This window comes from Castanea sativa, chromosome 11 (genome assembly GCF_040712315.1).
Source record: "Castanea sativa cultivar Marrone di Chiusa Pesio chromosome 11, ASM4071231v1".
In the NCBI taxonomy this organism is placed as follows: domain Eukaryota; kingdom Viridiplantae; phylum Streptophyta; class Magnoliopsida; order Fagales; family Fagaceae; genus Castanea; species Castanea sativa.
The window spans coordinates 38,591,527-38,609,247 of record NC_134023.1 but is presented as its reverse complement, the minus strand read 5'-3'; the positions used below and the strand labels follow the sequence as shown (position 1 = coordinate 38,609,247).

General features: G+C 36.3%; 1 protein-coding gene across 1 annotated transcript; it reads left to right on the top strand.

Moving 5' to 3' along the window:
• Positions 1-1,359: 1,359 nt before the first annotated feature.
• Positions 1,360-16,442, top strand: LOC142614461 (uncharacterized). The gene is made up of 10 exons (XM_075786978.1): positions 1,360-2,267; positions 3,881-4,008; positions 4,555-4,695; positions 6,082-6,168; positions 6,736-6,889; positions 9,410-9,469; positions 13,063-13,491; positions 14,237-14,532; positions 14,760-14,889; positions 15,625-16,442. Exons 1-10 carry the CDS (start codon positions 1,437-1,439, stop codon positions 16,171-16,173), a joined length of 2,805 nt encoding a protein of 934 aa, XP_075643093.1. The 5' UTR covers positions 1,360-1,436; the 3' UTR covers positions 16,174-16,442.
• Positions 16,443-17,721: the final 1,279 nt, after the last annotated feature.

Genomic DNA, 17,721 nt, shown 5'->3' with positions numbered 1-17,721 from the left:
TATGGTGGTTGGCTAGCTTCTGTCGTGGATGTGGACCATAGGCGAAGCTAAGGGTGGCTAGGGGGCCATGGCCTCCCCTGGCTTTTGAATTTTCTCTTTAAACAATGTATACAAATCATTAGTTAGAGCATCCACATCAGTTGGTGGATAGTCATGTATAATATAAAAATTACTCAATTTTACACATTTTGAGCAAAAAATCTCCTACATCAGTGGAACTAAAACTGTGTAAAATCTTGCAAAACCATCCACGAGCTACAGTAACCGTGTAAATACACACGGCTATTGTAGCTCGTTTATACAATATTTTATTATTTTCACGTTCGCTCCTTTTTTTTCTCTCTCTGATCCGTGCTCAACAAACTCAATTCTCTCATCTTTTTCTCAACACAATATACACAGAGATACACTTTGCTCAAAAAAAAAAAACACAGACATATACAAACACAGATCAGTGCTTGACTGGTCGGAGCTCGTGGGTCTTGCCGTAGATCGGAGCTCGTGAATTGAGGATCGAAGCTCGTGGACGCGGATCAAAGCTCGCGGACGCTGGATCGGAGCTCGCGGATTGCCGATCGGAGCTCGCGAATCGTGATCGGAGCTTGCGGATCACGTATCGGAGCTCGTGGATCGTGATCAGAGCTCGCGGATCGTGGATCGGAGAGGAAGAGGTGATTTGAGCTCGTGATCGGAGAGGGAGAGCTGATTTGAGCTCGTGATCGGAGAGGGAGAGGGAGAGGGAGAGGGAGAGTTGATCGAGAGGTAGAGGCAGAGGGAGAGGGAGAGTTGGAGAGATGCGTATAGAGAGAGAGAGCAAAAATCAGAAATGAGTAGGGAGAGAGAGCGCGCTAATTATATCAAGTAGTTGGGAAAATAATAAAAAATTAAAGAAAATTGATTATTTAATTAAAAAGGGTGGTAGGATAGATGAACTGATGTGGGTGTTTTGTAAAATTGGATGTGTAAAATAGAAAAAGTAGGTTTTTAGTGTAAAAGTGGATGTGTAAAATGAAGGAACTGATGTGGATGCTCTAATTTACTCTTCTAGCCCCCCATTGAGAAATTTTTCTAGCTTCACCACCGGGTGTGGTGATGTGTGTGTGTGTGTGTGTGTTTTTTAAATTATTTTAATGGGTGATGTGATAAAATAAGAAATGTGGTGTAGGGTATAATAATGTATTAAAATAGATAAATAACATTTTGGTGTGTGAAAATAGATTTTTTTTTTTTGCAAAGTCAATGGGGATGCTCTTAAATTTTTTTATTTTTATTTTTATTTTTTTAATTTATTTGAAGGACCGGATGCTATTAAAAGTAAAGACAACACATGACATGAGAAGTGTGTAAAATGAGTTCGTAAATAAGGAGCCTACAAAATCAACCGAAAATTTCAAAAAATCACTCTTCAGTCTTTACTCACTCCACTCCCAACGATAATGGATGGGCTCTCTTCACTCTCCACCCCACACTTCCCCGCCACCATCCTCACCGCCACCCACCACTCCTCCACCACCACCACTTCTATCTCTTTCTCCCTCAAACCAAACTCTTCTCACAATCCCACCACCACCACCACCTCCAACATCCGCCGCCCCAACAAAACTCAGCCCTCCTCCACTCCTAAAATCCCCTCTAACCCTCTCAAAAACCTCAGCAATCCCACCCATAGCCCCACTCCTCACTCTCTCACCACCAAGCTCTCTCTCACCTCCAAACTCTCTCCCCCACCACCTCCACCTCCGCCACCACCACCGCCTTTACCCCCACCCCCACCGCCACCACTGAAAGCCAAATCCCAGAATTCAAATCCCGAGGAAGTGGAATTCCGCCAGGAAAATAAAATCTTCGTGGGGAACTTACCTAACTGGATAAAGAAGCACGAGGTGGCCGAGTTTTTCCGGCAATTCGGCCCCATAAATAACGTCATTCTCATCAAGTCTCACAACAAAACCGACCGAATTGCCGGTTTTGGGTTCGTGATATATGGCGGTAACAATGCTATGGCGGCCAAGTCGGCCATGAAGGCGGTGGAGTTCGATGGCGTGGAGTTCCATGGGAGAGTGTTGACTGTGAAATTGGATGATGGGAGGAGATTGAAGGAGAAAACGGAGGAGAGAGCGCGGTATATTGAGGGCGATGACCGGGTGGAGTATCGGTCTAACTGGCACGAAGATAGGGAGAGCTCGAGGAGGAGCTTCCGGAAGGTTTTGGAGACGGAGCCGGAGAATTGGCAGGCTGTTGTCCAGTCTTTCGAGAGAATTAGGAAGGTATAGCTCATCAACACAGTTCATTTGTATGCATTTTGTATTTTAAGTATGTGATATTTGACTCATTTGAGGTTTATGTGATGAATTGTGAGTTTGATAAGAGAAAGAATGATTAATTCCTTTAGAGAATGTGTACAAACTTAGGCCGAGGAAAAAACGTGTGGCGAGACAAAGTTTTTTGAGCTAGTTCAGCTGATAAAGTCTATTGTTATCGTACAAGAGGCAATTAAAATTTCATTTGATTGAAGTTTACTTATCAAAAAATTTATTTTTTTCTTTTTAACTGTGAGAGCCTCTAGATTAAGGCTTATCAGCATTGAGTATTTCTTGTTATATCGATGGTAATGTGGCCAATGACCTCTAGATCAAACGACATTTCCTGGCTTTTTCAATGGAGTCGAATACCTGTCCCTGACTTGAATGTATAAAAAAATATCGATGGGAATGTGATTTGTAGGTGCAGAAATTAAGGATAGTGTTGATTTTTAGAGACAGGTACTTTATAGCATGGCCCTTGTAGTCTTCTTTGACTGCTGTTAGGATGAGGTTAGGATAGATATAATTGGGTTTAGGTATAAATTCTCAGATTTAGGCAAAGTGTGAAGGATTTTAGACCTAATAGTCTTGTGGGCAGTGTTTATAAAATAGGCCAAGGTGCTGGCAAATGGTTGAAGGGAGTACTAGGCAGAATAGTGTCTAACACATAGAATGCATTTGTTTAGGATAGATAAATCCTCACCTCAATGTTAATAGCCATTGAATTCTTGGATAGTCATCTGAAAATTGGAAATCCGGGGCTCTTGTGTAAGATTGATGTGGAGCAGTTTTAGGTGGGTATTTGAGTAGCTACAACAGTAGTAGAGCATTGGGAATGTTTTTGTATCTCCAACTCCAAGGCTGTCTTTCTTCTTGTGCTATGTGACATTAGGACAGACCTTGATTAGATATAATTTGTGGAAAAAGTGGTGTGATCATTATGGACTAGTGTTTTATGAGTAAAAGACATATGGCTTGTGAATTGCAGTCATTGATTTTCTGCGTGTATGGGGTTGCCTGGGTTATGCCTTATTCTGTCATGGAGTTGTTGGCTTGTTGGGAGGGATCTTTTGGCAAACAAATTAATGTTTTGGGTCAAAAACATAATATATTTTTTAAAAATTTAAATTCAAAGAGCAATTACTTGACTTTTAATGCTACAATAATCAGTGTAATAATTTATATCTAACATAAACAAGTTCAGAGAAATCAAAATCAATAGTTTTTAGAAGTGTTTTGTTCTAGAAGAGTATATGGGCCAACAGAATTCTAGAAGTTCCTGAAATAGATAACATCTTTTGATTCTTTTCTTCTGACCCAATTATTGAAATTTTTTGTAGTTATTGCTTGAGATTGTATTCCCATGCCACACACAAACATGCAGACCTATCATGTGGAACTTATCCAAGGAATGACTAATTCTTTTTTAAATAAATCCAAATCCGTGGAACGATTGCATCCCCCCTACTCCCCCCCCCCCCCCAACAACCCTCCTCAAATAAAAACTAATAGCTTTAACTCATTCATGTCTACATCAATATGATTGTTTCCTATTTTCTTTTTCTTATTCATATCAGCCTTCTAGAAGAGAGTATGGCTTGTTGGTCACTTATTATGCAAGGCGAGGGGATATGTATCGTGCACGTGAAACTTTTGAGAGTATGCGAGCAAGAGGAATAGAGCCAAGTGCACATGTCTACACAAGGTAATAATCTGTGATTCAATATTCTGTATCCAAGCTTTGAAATTTCTTGATGCAACATTGTGAATTTGGCCGAGCTTGTGTTTCTTAATTTATCAGCTGACGGCCACCTTTCTAGATTGGAACAAGTACATATTATTTAGATGATGCATGCTATATTTGCTCAGCATGCTCAGTAAAAGACATTAGTACAGCCTAGCACTTTAACTGCAGAGCATGTTAGAATTTCTAGGATTCAGGATTTGTATATATTGGGATTTTTTTATTATAATATATCCAAATTCCATTGTGCTCTAGCTCAAGTAGGACTTCCTCTTTCCATAATAAGGGGATGGAGGGTGAGTTTTTGGGTCCAAGATCCACTGAGTTTGTGTTTTGAAAATCTACATATATGGCAGTGTTTGAGGTTTTATTTGTTTATTAAGCATATTACAAATAGATCTAATAAAATGTTTTTTAATTATTAAATAATCTTTTTTTCCCACAGTTTTAGGGTAATGTATTTTTCATGTCCTCCTTTCAACATTAAAGGTTGTTTATGTCATGCAGCCTTATTCATGCTTATGCAGTTGGCAGAGACATGGAAGAAGCATTATCTTGTGTCAGGAAAATGAAGGATGAGCGCATTGAAATGAGTGTGGTGACTTATAGTATTATTGTTGGGGGATTTGCAAAACTTGGCAATGCTCAGTAAGTGGACCATATAATATTCTTTAGCCAAAAAGAAAAAAACAAAACGTATTAGTACTTATTTTAAAGTCTCTGTTTGATTGTGTGCGGTTACATTATCTGACTTTTATTATTGCAATAGTCACTGAAAATTTTCCCTTGTCATCTCTTTTGATACACCTCTATATTTGAAGAATGGTATGGTAAGTCATTAGAAATTATGCTAATAATATTTAAAAAAAAAGAATAAAACTGAACTAAAGAAGCAATTCTTAGAAATTCAGGTGTTAAATTATTTGATGGTTAAGTATTTAAATCTTGTTTGAAATCATACTGCATCTCAACTTAAATATAATATTGAAAATTTAGGAAAAATAACCCTCCCCCTCTCCCCCTAAGAAAAAGAAAAAAAAGAAGAAAAAGAAACGTGTATCAAAATGATCTATGTGGAGGCAAGCAATGATGTTATTGTTGAGTGGCAGAAACTTGTCACCTTTATTTACTCTTAAAAAAAAAAATTGTTTATAATATCAGAGGTGGCACTTAAATGGGCGTAATAAACTTGCTGGGCCACTCTTCTTACCCAACCAATACCTCTGGAGTACAGAAATTACTGCATTTTTTAATGTCAGATCCATTAAAAATTGATAATGCATTTGGAATAATGGATTTTATTAGTCCTTGTAAAAAAAGGAGTTTTTGGTCTGTCTAGAAATATATGTTATAATTTGATAATGACCATTAGTCTTTTGGTGAATGTAAATCACTTTGTTTCATCTCCACTATTTTCTCTTTCTCATTTAGGATTTTAGGGTTGTCTAGTTCTGTTGGAGGATTCATCTGCAGCTGTTTGATTTTCTTTTGCTCTGTGTGTGTGTGTGTGAATTCTGCAGCCTTATATGAGTTCCTTGTTTTTTATTTTTTATTTTTCATGTTTTTGTTTTCTGTTCCACTTTTGATTCAAGTAACAGTCATTTTTAGTTTTATTGTCTTTCTGTACAACTGTGAGTGGTGGCTCTTTATTGTTATTAAAGGCTATAGTGCACTCAATGCCTTAAGATCTCTAGTTGCTCAAACATATGCTGCATAAAACAAGGATTGATGTGAAGCAAAAAAATTGTAGACTATAGTTGAAAATTTCTTAGGCACATTTACAATTAATGAAGTGCAATGCTTGTGCTTCTTGCACAGCTCACACTTTACTGGTTGTGCTGACCTTGGTTGAAGCAAAGCTTTTGTTGGGCCTTACTGGACCTTTTTTCCTTACCTGCAACTTGGTGTAACCGTAATGCTTTGGTTTTAATCCATTTTGTTTTGAGGACATGAATTGTTTGTATTAATGACTTATGTGTGAGGAGGCAATTTTGTATCTCTATAATCTAACATTCTCTGATGTTGTTTTGGAAGAGCTGCAGATAACTGGTTCAAGGAGGCTAAAGAGAGACATACAACTCTGAATGCAATCATTTATGGGAATATTATATATGCTCACTGGTGAGTGTTCTAAATTCAGGTTTGTTGTAACTTTTCTGAGTCATTTTCTTTATTTGAATTCTGTGCTTGACAAACCATGTTCTATAAATTGAAAGAAGAGAAAGTTATTAAATGTATAATCTGTTTTACATGGGTTCTTTTACTTGGTTTTATTCTTTCTCTCTCTCTCTCTCTCTTTGGGTAAGGGCTTTATTGTTATCATTTTTTATTGGTAAGTTAGGTAGGTCTGGAACCCACGACCTTACTCTCTGTCTTGCTCTTACAAGGCAAGGAGGAGCCATTTGAGTTAATGCTCATTGGGATACGGGCTTTATTATTTATTTGCACAACATTCTTTATGTTAATTGATTGGTAAGTTACCTACACTCCTATGTCTTGAACCCACAACATCACTCTCTACCTTGTTCTTATAGGGGATGAAGATTTTATTTGAGCTAGAGCTCATTGGCAGTTTGCATATCATTCTCTTTTCTAGGTTTTCTTCAAAATGATGTTTGCCTTGAGCCTAGTGCAATTCTTTCTTTCCAATTTCATGATGTTACTTTTCTTTTGTTGTAAACTTTTCAGTCAAACATGCAATATGGATCGAGCTGAGGCATTGGTGAGGGAGATGGAAGAATCAGGCATAGATGCCCCTATTGATATATATCATACTATGATGGACGGTTACACAATGGTTGGGAATGAAAAGAAATGTCTGGTTGTGTTTGAGCGACTAAAGGTAAAAGTATAGGTGATCAAATTTTCTTGTTTTGGGTGATACACACACATGTGCACATACATATATGTTGCATGTGTGTTCCCTTGTCATAAGTTTGTCAAGAGTTAGAAGAAGTGATGTTGCTTTTGGCTTGAGAACATCCTGTGCACTGGATTTATTTATGGTTATTTCCCCTTTTGTCTAAAAGAATCATAACAGCATCAATGTTCAGCTTATTGTTGAAGTGATGCTGCATGCATGTAGATGTGTTGGATTCAGCTTGACATACATATGGCTCTAGATTTTTGTTTGTTTGCTTTTTCGTCGTAAATAAATTATTTACAGGTATCAAGGTTTTACAGCACAAGGTTAACCTATAAATTAAATATGAGGACTTAGATAGCTTCAAAGATTCATGAAGGGCTAGTGACTTAGGATAGTGTTTGAAATCGAACTGAAATAGGACAGCAATGGTAATATAGACAATGCTGCATACAAGGCATGACATGGAGGGATGGCTCTGGAGAAATTTCCCCCCTTTAGTTATGAAGGGTGGAAGAGTGAATGTGGAGTTAATAATTCTAACTGGGACTGAAAATGATGTTATGATGGCTGGAAATTGAAAGTATTTGTTGCAGGGGAATCTGGAGAACAATTATTTTAGGGGGATTGTCAGTGTTGTAATTAAAATATGTGCAATTAAGAAGAAAGATATCCCTGCAAAGGTGGGTGGCTCTTATAGAGAAAAAGATGACTGTGAGTCACTTAAGATGGTCCGGCCATGTGTAGTGAAGACTGGTGGCTGCGCAGGCAAGAAAGAGAAATGATTCAAGTTCGAAGAAGTGAAAGAGTAAGAGGGAGCCTAAGATAACATGTTTAAATGTGGTGAAAAAGGATTTGATGACTTATCAAAAAAAAGAAAATGGATATGATGAATAGAGAGCTAATGGAGAGCAAAGATTTATATAGCTGACCCTAGTTCGTTCATAAAGGATCATAGAACTCATCCCTATTACTAATTCTCAAGCATTATTTTGGTTTTTTTTTTTTTTTGTTTTCCCTTTCCCTAATAGATGGATACTTTTCACACACCCATATGGGATTGAATCTAAGACCTAAAACTCAATCATCGTTGAGGCTTAGTGATATGGAAAGTATTGAGTCATAGAAGTAATTTTTTTTCTGCTTAAAATCCAAAGAAATTAAGGGCTGTTTTAAGATTAAGTAAAGAAGAAAAATGAAGAAGATGACGATGTGTGAGGCATCACACCTTGATTCTTTTAGCTAGTGCATCATATGTAGGGTTGAGCATGCATCATACATTCTTCAAATGGAGTTTCATAACTACTGAATTTTTTTGAATGATCTCTGTAGATTTGCAAGAGTTAAGCTGATTTATATAGGGTATGTGTGATCCCAAAGGCCACCAGGCCCACCACTTAAGCCCATGTTGAGGAAAAATTTTTATTTTATTTTTTAAATTCCCTTAAATTTTAAAACTTAATGATGTTGAAGTAAACCCTGCAGATAACTAAAACTAAGAAACTCAAAACATAAGAACCAGAGTAGACTACAAATTATGTGCATTTCTACAAGGGGGAGGTCAAGTTCTTTCCTGAACAGTGCATGGAATGTACCATTATACTTGATGTGGTAGGTGTAGAGGAGAGAAATGGCAGGAATTTTGATGGTTAGTAGTTTTCTTTAGAGATGATAAAATCACACTCTGTTGGAACCCTTTTCTTTTGGTTGTCGGTGGATGGTAGTATACTGTCTAGCTTGTATGATCACCTAAATTCTTTGTATTTTGAGCATTAAAGGAATGTGGGGTATATTGCTGACAAATACCTGTTCTCCCGTTGTCTTTTGTATGTTCTTTTTCATTAATGAAATCATCTCATATAAAAAACAAAAGAGTAGCATACAATTTATCCCTTTATGAGCTTCTAAGATTGTCTGTTGCTTGAAAACTTTAAGACATCTGCCTTTTGAGCCAGTGAAATACTGTAACAATATGATTCGTATAAGGGAGAGGAGAATAGGTAGGTGGTTACACTCCCCCCTGTATGGATGTTTTCATTAGGCTATCGGTAAAGGATTAGAGAGGATTTGGAGTACCTCCCCTTTAAACCCCCTCTTTTAATTCCCTTGAATTGGGGGAATTTAGAGGGACTATGTTTAATGAATTCTCTGTGCTTCATTTTTTAGGCTTAACAGGTTGATAAAATCTCAATAATATCAAACCAAAATCATTTGTCCCACTTTGTTGTCAATTCAAATAACATCTTACCATCTCCTCTCATTTTCACCCTACAACGAAATAAGGGGAGGGATACCCCCTCCTCTCCCCTCTCGTTTTTATTATTATTTTAAAATCCACAGAAAAGAATGGATAACTATTCCTTCCCTTTCCTCTAAAATTCCAAACATGGCATTAATGTTTTACTGTCTGCTATACAGAATCTGCTCTGTGTAGGTCATTAGTCATAACTTATCTTATGTTGTCTTGTCTTGTGCACTGACACTCTCTAATTGTTGTAGGAATGTGGCTTTACACCATCAGTTATCAGTTATGGCTGTCTCATCAATCTTTACACTAAGGTATAACTTTATTACTTTACATTAGTCTGTTATTAGGCTTCAAGTTTTTGTGTTTCTTTTAAAGGCCTCTCCTGTTTGTGTGGTGAGAAACAATATGTTTATGGTGTGACCATATAGTTTAAAAGAGGGAGAAGGTATATGAAGGGGAAAATTAACATAGGATAGCACTGTAAATGATGTCATTTGTGTGAAGTTTTAATTTTTTTTTTGGATAGGTAATATAAGAATTATTATTGATGAAAAATTGAAAAAGAAACATACAATGTGTTCATGAGAATGAACACAGCAAAGCACAAAACAAAACACAAATGAAAACAATCAAGAGACTAAACTAAGAGAAGAAAAAAACTGAACAATAGAAGAACATTCTGTAAAACCCCAGCATCGAGACCAATCAAAAATACTTCTCTGGCACAAGCCTATTAACTCAACCAAAGACTCCTCTGAATTTTCAAAGGACCGACGATTATGCTCCTTCCATATAGTCCACATCAAATAGCTTGGAATTAAATTCCAAATATCTGAATCATGTTTCCCAAGCCAATGATTCCAACAAATAATAATTCCGCCATAGGGCTAGGCAAGACCCACTGAATATCGAAAGCCTGAAGCATAAAAACCCATAAAGAATTCGCCATATGATAGTGAATAAGGAGATGATCCACAGATTTCCCACTGCACGGGCATATACAACACTGATTTGCCAAATGGCGACCTCTAAGTATGAGATTATCCAATGTAAGAATGTGATCATGGGCTGCCGTCCATAGAAAAAAGCCACCCTTTTGGGAACCTTTGCTTTCCAAATGCCCTTCCAAGGGAAGATAGAGTTGGGAGTTGCCCTTTACTCATTATAAAAGGAACGGGTATCGAACTTACCATTTCCATTAAGACCTCAACACAGAGAATCGCTGCCTACTCCACGTGGAAGATGAACTTGAATAAAATCAAGAAGAGAAAAAGAAGCAACAAGCTCCCAGTCTTCAAAATCCCTATAAAATCTCAAGTTCCAAAATCTAACATCATCCCCCTCTTGATGACTCGCAACATCATAAATACAAGCTTCCTTATTAGCTGGAATCACAAATAACTCAGGATAGTGGATTTTAAGGGGATCAACCCCAACCCATCTATCAAGCCAGAAACAAATCTGGGTATCATCACCCCCCACAACAAAGGAAAAATGCTTAGAAACGCTTTCCCACCCTTCATTAATACGCCACAAACCACACCCATGAGTTCTCTTACAAACTTTAGTACTCCAACCCCCTTGACCCTCCCCATATTTAGTGGATATGACCCACTACCAAAGATGAGTAACTTCATGCCCGTATCTCCACAACAACTTCCCTAATAAAGCTTGATTAAAGGACACCACATTTCTTATCTTCAAACCTCCCATTTCAATAGGTAAACAAACCTTGTCTCATGCCACCAAAGGGTATTTGAAACTCCCCTCAGACGATCCCTATAAAAAGTTTCTTTGGATTCTTTCCAGCCTAGTAGCTACAACTATAGGAATAGTAAATAACGATAAAAATAAGTAGGGAAGGCTAGAAAGAGTGCTCTTCAATAAAGTGAGCCTACTACTCTTGGATAAATAAATGCATTTCCATCATGATAATTTCTTCTCTATCTTCTCCAGAATGGGATTCCAAATAGAAGCTATCTTGAACGATGTACCGAGTGGCATTCCTAAGTATTTCATAGGCAAATGGCCCCCCTGCAACTAAGGATATTAGCCAAAGCATCCAGATTATTCACCTCACTTTCCCCTGTATTAACCTTCAAATTCGTAAAAGCTTGAAAACACAATAAGGCCAAACTTATAGACAGCAATTGATCCCTAGAAGCATCACAATAAAATAGTGTCGTCCGCAAACAACAAATGAGAAATGCACACACTAAAAGAGTTCATTGGTCCCACATGAAAACCATGAATCAGACCACATTCCTCAGTTTTTCTCAGAATCCTGCTTATGACCTCCATAATCAAAAGGAAAAGGAGAGGGGATAAATGATCACCTTGTCTCAAAGTTCGAGAGCTTCCAAAGAAACCTACAGGGGAACTATTCACTAGGATTGAAAACCGGACTGAAGTCACACAAGCCTTTATCCACCCACTCCATTTCACCCCGAAACCCATCCTATGCAATAGATAGAACAAAGCATCCCAATTAACATGATCATAGGTTTTTTCAATGTCAAGCTTGCAAACCACACCCAGTGCACGGCTCTTCAACCTGCTATCCAGGCATTCATTGGCAATGAGCACTGAATCCAAAATTTGCCTCCCACCAACAAAGGAATTTTGAGACTCGGAGATGAGATTGTTCAATGCCGCCCTCAATTTATTAGCCAAAACCTTAGATAATGGTTTATACATACTGCTCACCAGACTAATGGGCCTAAAATCTTTAATATTAAGAGCATTACTCTTCTTAGGAATTAAAGATTTTAATAAATAAAAATTTTTATTAAAAATTTATTGTGTTTGCACAAGGCTAGACATTTCCTTGCAAGATTGGGTGTCATATCTTACACATAGGGGTGGTAATTCGTGTTCGCGTGTTGAGTTTGTGTCGTTTCAACTTACGAGTATCCAACTATATGGGTCAACACTAACCTAACATGTTTATTAAACGGGTCAAGATTCCTCAACTCTAACACAACCCATTTATTAAACAGGTCAGTCTTGTCAACTTATTTATTAGATTTTATCAAAATAAAAAAAAATTATGAAAAAACAAGCAAATAAATATTTTTAATATAAAATTCAAAACTAACGAGTAACTGTATCACAAATAATCATTTAAAACTAAAGCATATCTCAATATTACAAATAATCAATCACAATATGTCGAAGAAAATAAATCACAACAACTAATTAATTTATATACTAAGAATTTGAAGGGTATATTGGTAAAATATCATTTGATTAAACAGGTTAAACGAGTTTCATATGTTGAACGTTAACCCAACCCATTTATTAAACGGGTTAGTCATCTGAATATGACACGAACCCATTAAAACTTAACCCATAACCTACTAATTTCGTATTGTGTCATGTCGGATTTGCGGTCGTCCAATTTTGTCACCCCTACTTACACGGTTGCTTTGTCCTACGTGTCATTAGCAGAATTCAATTTAAGTTGAGCTGAGCTGTATGGCAATTACAATTGTGGTATTAGGTAGTTGAGACCAATAATATGTCTCATATGTGCTTGCTACACGCCCACTGATATACACATGTATAATATACATTGTTGGGGATATTATGTAGTGCAATGATATGGTCGTGGCTTTGGCTGTGAAGCACAAGTGTGCAGCTCTGAGTTTGGAGAGCAGCCACTAAAAAAGCATTGAGGCTAGACTGTATCCAAGTCACCCCCTCCAAGACCCCACTTAGGTGTGATGTTTTATTGTTTAGGTTCAATAATTATGAACTAGCCAAAAATTCTTCTTGCAAATTTCAAGATATTTTAAAATTTTATGCATTTATGGTCATTAAACATCTATATTCTCATTTTTGGTATACTTTACAGTTGACTATTGAATCATTATTTTGAAAATGGTGTGTTTCACTCTTCCAGATTGGGAAGGTTTCTAAAGCCTTGGAAGTTAGCAAAATGATGGAATCATCTGGCATTAGACATAACATGAAGACCTACTCCATGTTGATTAATGGATTTTTAAAGTTAAAAGATTGGGCTAATGCATTTGCAATTTTTGAAGATTTGGTTGAGGATGGACTGAAGCCTGATGTGGTGCTCTACAATAACGTCATCAGTGCATTCTGTGGGATGGGTAACATGGATCGAGCCATTCGTACTGTCAAGGAAATGCAGAAGGAGAGGCATAGGCCTACTACGCGTACATTTATGCCCATTATACATGGTTTTGCAAGAGCAGGAGAAATGAGAAAAGCCCTAGAGGTTTTTGATATGATGAGGATGAGTGGATGCATTCCCACTGTGCATACCTACAATGCTTTGATTCTTGGCCTTGTTGAGAAGCGTAAGGTAAATTATACTTTAATAATAAAAGAGATAGAAAAAAGGTCAATAACCACTTGTGCCATATCTTTGATTTATGTGTCTTGGTTTGTTGAAGTTAAAGGAGCTTATGATGCATGCCTCCATGATAAAATTTATGTGTCTAGGCACCTAAATGCACACTCCTAATCATGTATCTTTTGCCAATGTTACAGGAGTTCAATGACCTGTTAAATATAAGTTAATTCTAGACCCTACAAGCAAAATTTTGAAGTGATTCATTTACCAAAATAATAATGTTTGGTGATACATTGTTTCTTTCTTTGTTTCTCCTAGGACAATTTTAGGTTTGTTATATGTTTTTCTTTGGATAAATCCATTTTACTCCTGCTGCTTTTTATCCATTGAAAATGCGGAATAAGCTCTCTCTCTCTCTCTCCCCACCACTGGTTTCCTTGGGTGGGCTTAATTTTGTGTTTGACTGTTTTTGTTGCTAATGCTTTATATCCATTTATATTGTCATTCGTTGCCACTCTTGTAGATTCTTTCTGTCTCTGTATCATCTACAAATTACTTGCTGTAAAAAGTTTTTTTTTATGGCTCCATTATGGACTCTTTGTGGTTCCTTACCCCACCCCCCGCCACCAATTTAGAAGCTTGCCTGGATTATTTTATCTGAAATTTTATTTTCGTTCTTGCTTAAAATGTTATTTTCAGTTTGCTTGCCTCCTTTTCTCTTTCAAGGCAATTGTTTATCTTGTTTGTCTTGCAGATGGATAAGGCTGTTGAAATATTAGATGAGATGACACTGGCAGGCATAATTCCAAATGAGCATACATACACAACCATTATGCATGGTTATGCATCATTAGGGGATACTGGAAAAGCATTTGAGTATTTTACTAAATTGAGGAATGAAGGTTTGGAGATTGATGTGTATACGTATGAGGCATTGCTGAAGGCTTGTTGCAAGTCAGGCAGAATGCAGAGTGCTTTGGCAGTGACAAAAGAAATGAGCTCTCAAAAGATTCCAAGGAACACCTTTGTTTATAACATATTAATTGATGGGTATGGGTTCTATATAATCTTGGGAGTGCTAGGATATACGCAAAAGTTATCACTTTAATCTTTCTTTTAACTTCCTTTTCCTAATTTATTGTTCAGGGTATATGTACAGATAGATTGAACTGGTTTCAACTTAGTTTACCATATTATTTTTTAATCTTCCTCTTTTTAATTTGTCATGTTGTGTCTGCTTTCTTGCCTATATGCTAATTTTGTTGTTTCCTTTGTAGATGGGCTCGAAGAGGTGATGTTTGGGAGGCTGCAGACCTTATGCAACAAATGAAACAGGAAGGGGTTCAACCTGATATCCATACTTACACGTCCTTCATAAATGCTTGTTGCAAGGCTGGAGACATGCTGGTATGTATATCTATCATTAACTTACCAAATCACAAAAGAAGAGTATTTCTTGGGGTAGTTGGAAACCTATAAGATAGAGAAATTCTTCCATTTTAATTTCTATAACATATGAAATCAGTTTACTGTCATTTTGCAGTTCATTTTTTGTCGTTAAAATGTTATTTAAGGATTTTATTTGGTGTTTGGAGATTAAATTTTTTTTTTTCACAAAGCATTATGAATAACATAATTTGTTTTTTGATTGTAGTCTTTAGAATTTTTCTTCAAAACCAAACTTTTATTTGTCTTGTATCATTGTTTTCTTTTGTTATGTCATGTCAAATGAATGCTGATTTTATTTTGTCGGATTTTGTTCTGTCAGATGGATTTTGTGTTTGTTATGTGTTAGTTAGAAAACAAAATGCATTAGTTAATAAGCTCTTGCTCATGGCATCTCCTCCTCCCATAAGAGTAAGGTAGAGGATGAGGCTATGGGTCATAACCTATTGAGTGTGTATGTATTTATGAATAAGTGTTAGAAATTAAATGAAATGATTTCAGTTGTACATGTTGAGAATTCCTCACCAAAAGATCTTGTTTGTATACCTCCAAAATTGTTGGTTTGCTTCTTCTGTTGCTGATGCCATTTCAGTTTGGTTTTAGACAGTACAGGAACTACAAAATCAAATGGTTTCATTTCCATGTAAATGCCTTTGTTATGTTCATCTTTTAATTATCGTATGTCTTAATTTTTAGAGAGCAATGAAAACAATTGAAGACATGGAAGCGTTGGGGGTGATGCCAAATGTCAAAACCTATACCACATTAATACATGGTTGGGCACGTGCGTCTCTTCCAGAAAAGGCCTTAAAATGCTTTGAACAGATGAAGTTGGCTGGATTGAAGCCGGATAAAGCTGTGTATCATTGCCTGATGACATCTTTGCTGTCGAGGGCTACTGTTGCTGAAGCTTACATTTATTCTGGAGTTTTGTCTATTTGTAGAGAGATGATAGAATCTGGGTTGACTATTGATATGGGGACTGCAGTTCACTGGTCGAAGTGCTTACGCAAGATTGAAAGGACAGGTGGGGAGCTTACAGAAGCCTTGCAGAAGACTTTCCCTCCTGATTGGAACTCTCGGCATACTTCAGATGTTTATTCCAATGTAGACACTAACGATGAATCTGATATTAGTGGAGATGACGATGACACCTATGTTGCTGATAGAACTGGTGGTGATGATAATTATGATGATAGTGACGATGACGACGAGGATGATTTGAACCTCAGATCATATTTTTAAACCATATGTCTGCAGCTATGGACAGTGCATCTCGTGACTAGCTCACCCCATTGGTGATACAATTGATTAGTGGACCCCGTTGCCTCCTTCCATCTGAAGCTGTAAGATCCAATATAAGTTGATCTATTGGGACAGCATTTTGTCAGATCAAGGAGGCCTTAACCCTTATTTTCATATTTATTTGTATATAACAATTGATTTTTGGTATGTAACGTATTCCAATATGTCTATAACTGATTCCAATACAAACATCTGATGATTTTATTTTATTTTTCCCTTTTTCTTTAAAAGTGAGTAAAAATAATACCCTAGGAATGTATAATTATCAAGCAATACAAATTTCCTTAAAAATTTTCTATGACCATTACAAAGGTTCATTTGAACTTTCTGTCTAAAATCTATATGGTATTATGATATTATCTCAGAAAATTTGCCTCAAACTTATAATTTGGCTCTTAGGAGAAATGTGGATTTTTATTTTGTTATTATTATTATTATTTGTCATCAAGCTGACACACAATCTGAGTCATTTTTTGAGATGTTTTCAGCATTATATGTCCTTTAACATTTTTTAACCTTTTCTTATATTTTGTATTATTAGTTTGAAAGAAAAGGGTGTGCCTGTTTGTAGAATTACATAATGAGCATATGACAAAAGCAAAGATTTAAATAGGAATTTGTGATTGTTCATTTTTGCATAATACTGTATAATATTTCGCATCATGTAATTGTTTCATGAGGTACTGACTTATTATTATTTATTTATATATTTATTATCATTAGCAATCTATATTCTCCAACCAGTTCCACATTTCCACTTGAATAATCAAAGGTACAGAGGAACATTGATTCCTTGAATGAGGTCAAGGTTAATTAGACTCCTCAATTTTATCTGATAAAATGAATGAAACTTGGCTGTGACCTTACCTAAATAGGAGTCTTTTGGTATATGTCTCAATAACAATTTTAGTTCAAAGTTGCAATATAGGCAATTACAGACTAACTAAAGAAAAACTCGACAAAACATTTACATACAGCTAGAAAACTTGGCGTTGAGATTAATATTTGTTAATATCTAATCTTAATTCTTTCCTTTGAATAACAAATATACATTTTTAAAAAAATAATTAGAAACTTCAAATTCATTGTAACTAATTGTCCTGTTTTATTCCCAATTCCATCTTTCAAAATATATTGGTACTTTCTTTCCTAGTCCATGAAGGGCAAAGCTCGTTGGGTCTCAAAGAATTGCAAGTACTTGATGAAGCACTTTTCAGAAGGTGAAGAAGCTTTGCTTAGTGTTACTGTAGGATTGGTGGTAAATGTGATTTTCGTCGTTCAAGTTATAACAATAACAACTTTGTTATTAAATTTCTTTTCAACAATTCCTTGCAAGTTAATTTCTTATTTTCAGTTTTTATTATTATATAATTACAGTGCAAACTTAGATTTAGTTGAAAGTTGAAACTGGTATATCTGGTTTGGACAATGTTTAGCTACAGAAAAAAAAAAAAAAAAAAAACTCAGAAGATGACATGTGTCCATGTA

Coding starts and splice junctions, on each gene's coding strand:
- LOC142614461 (XM_075786978.1), top strand. CDS start 1,437: ATGGATGGGCTCTCTTCACTCTCCACCCCACACTTCCCCGCCACCATC. Junction 2,268..3,880: donor CTTTCGAGAGAATTAGGAAG/GTATAGCTCATC, acceptor TATTCATATCAG/CCTTCTAGAAGAGAGTATGG. Junction 14,533..14,759: donor TATAACATATTAATTGATGG/GTATGGGTTCTA, acceptor TTTCCTTTGTAG/ATGGGCTCGAAGAGGTGATG.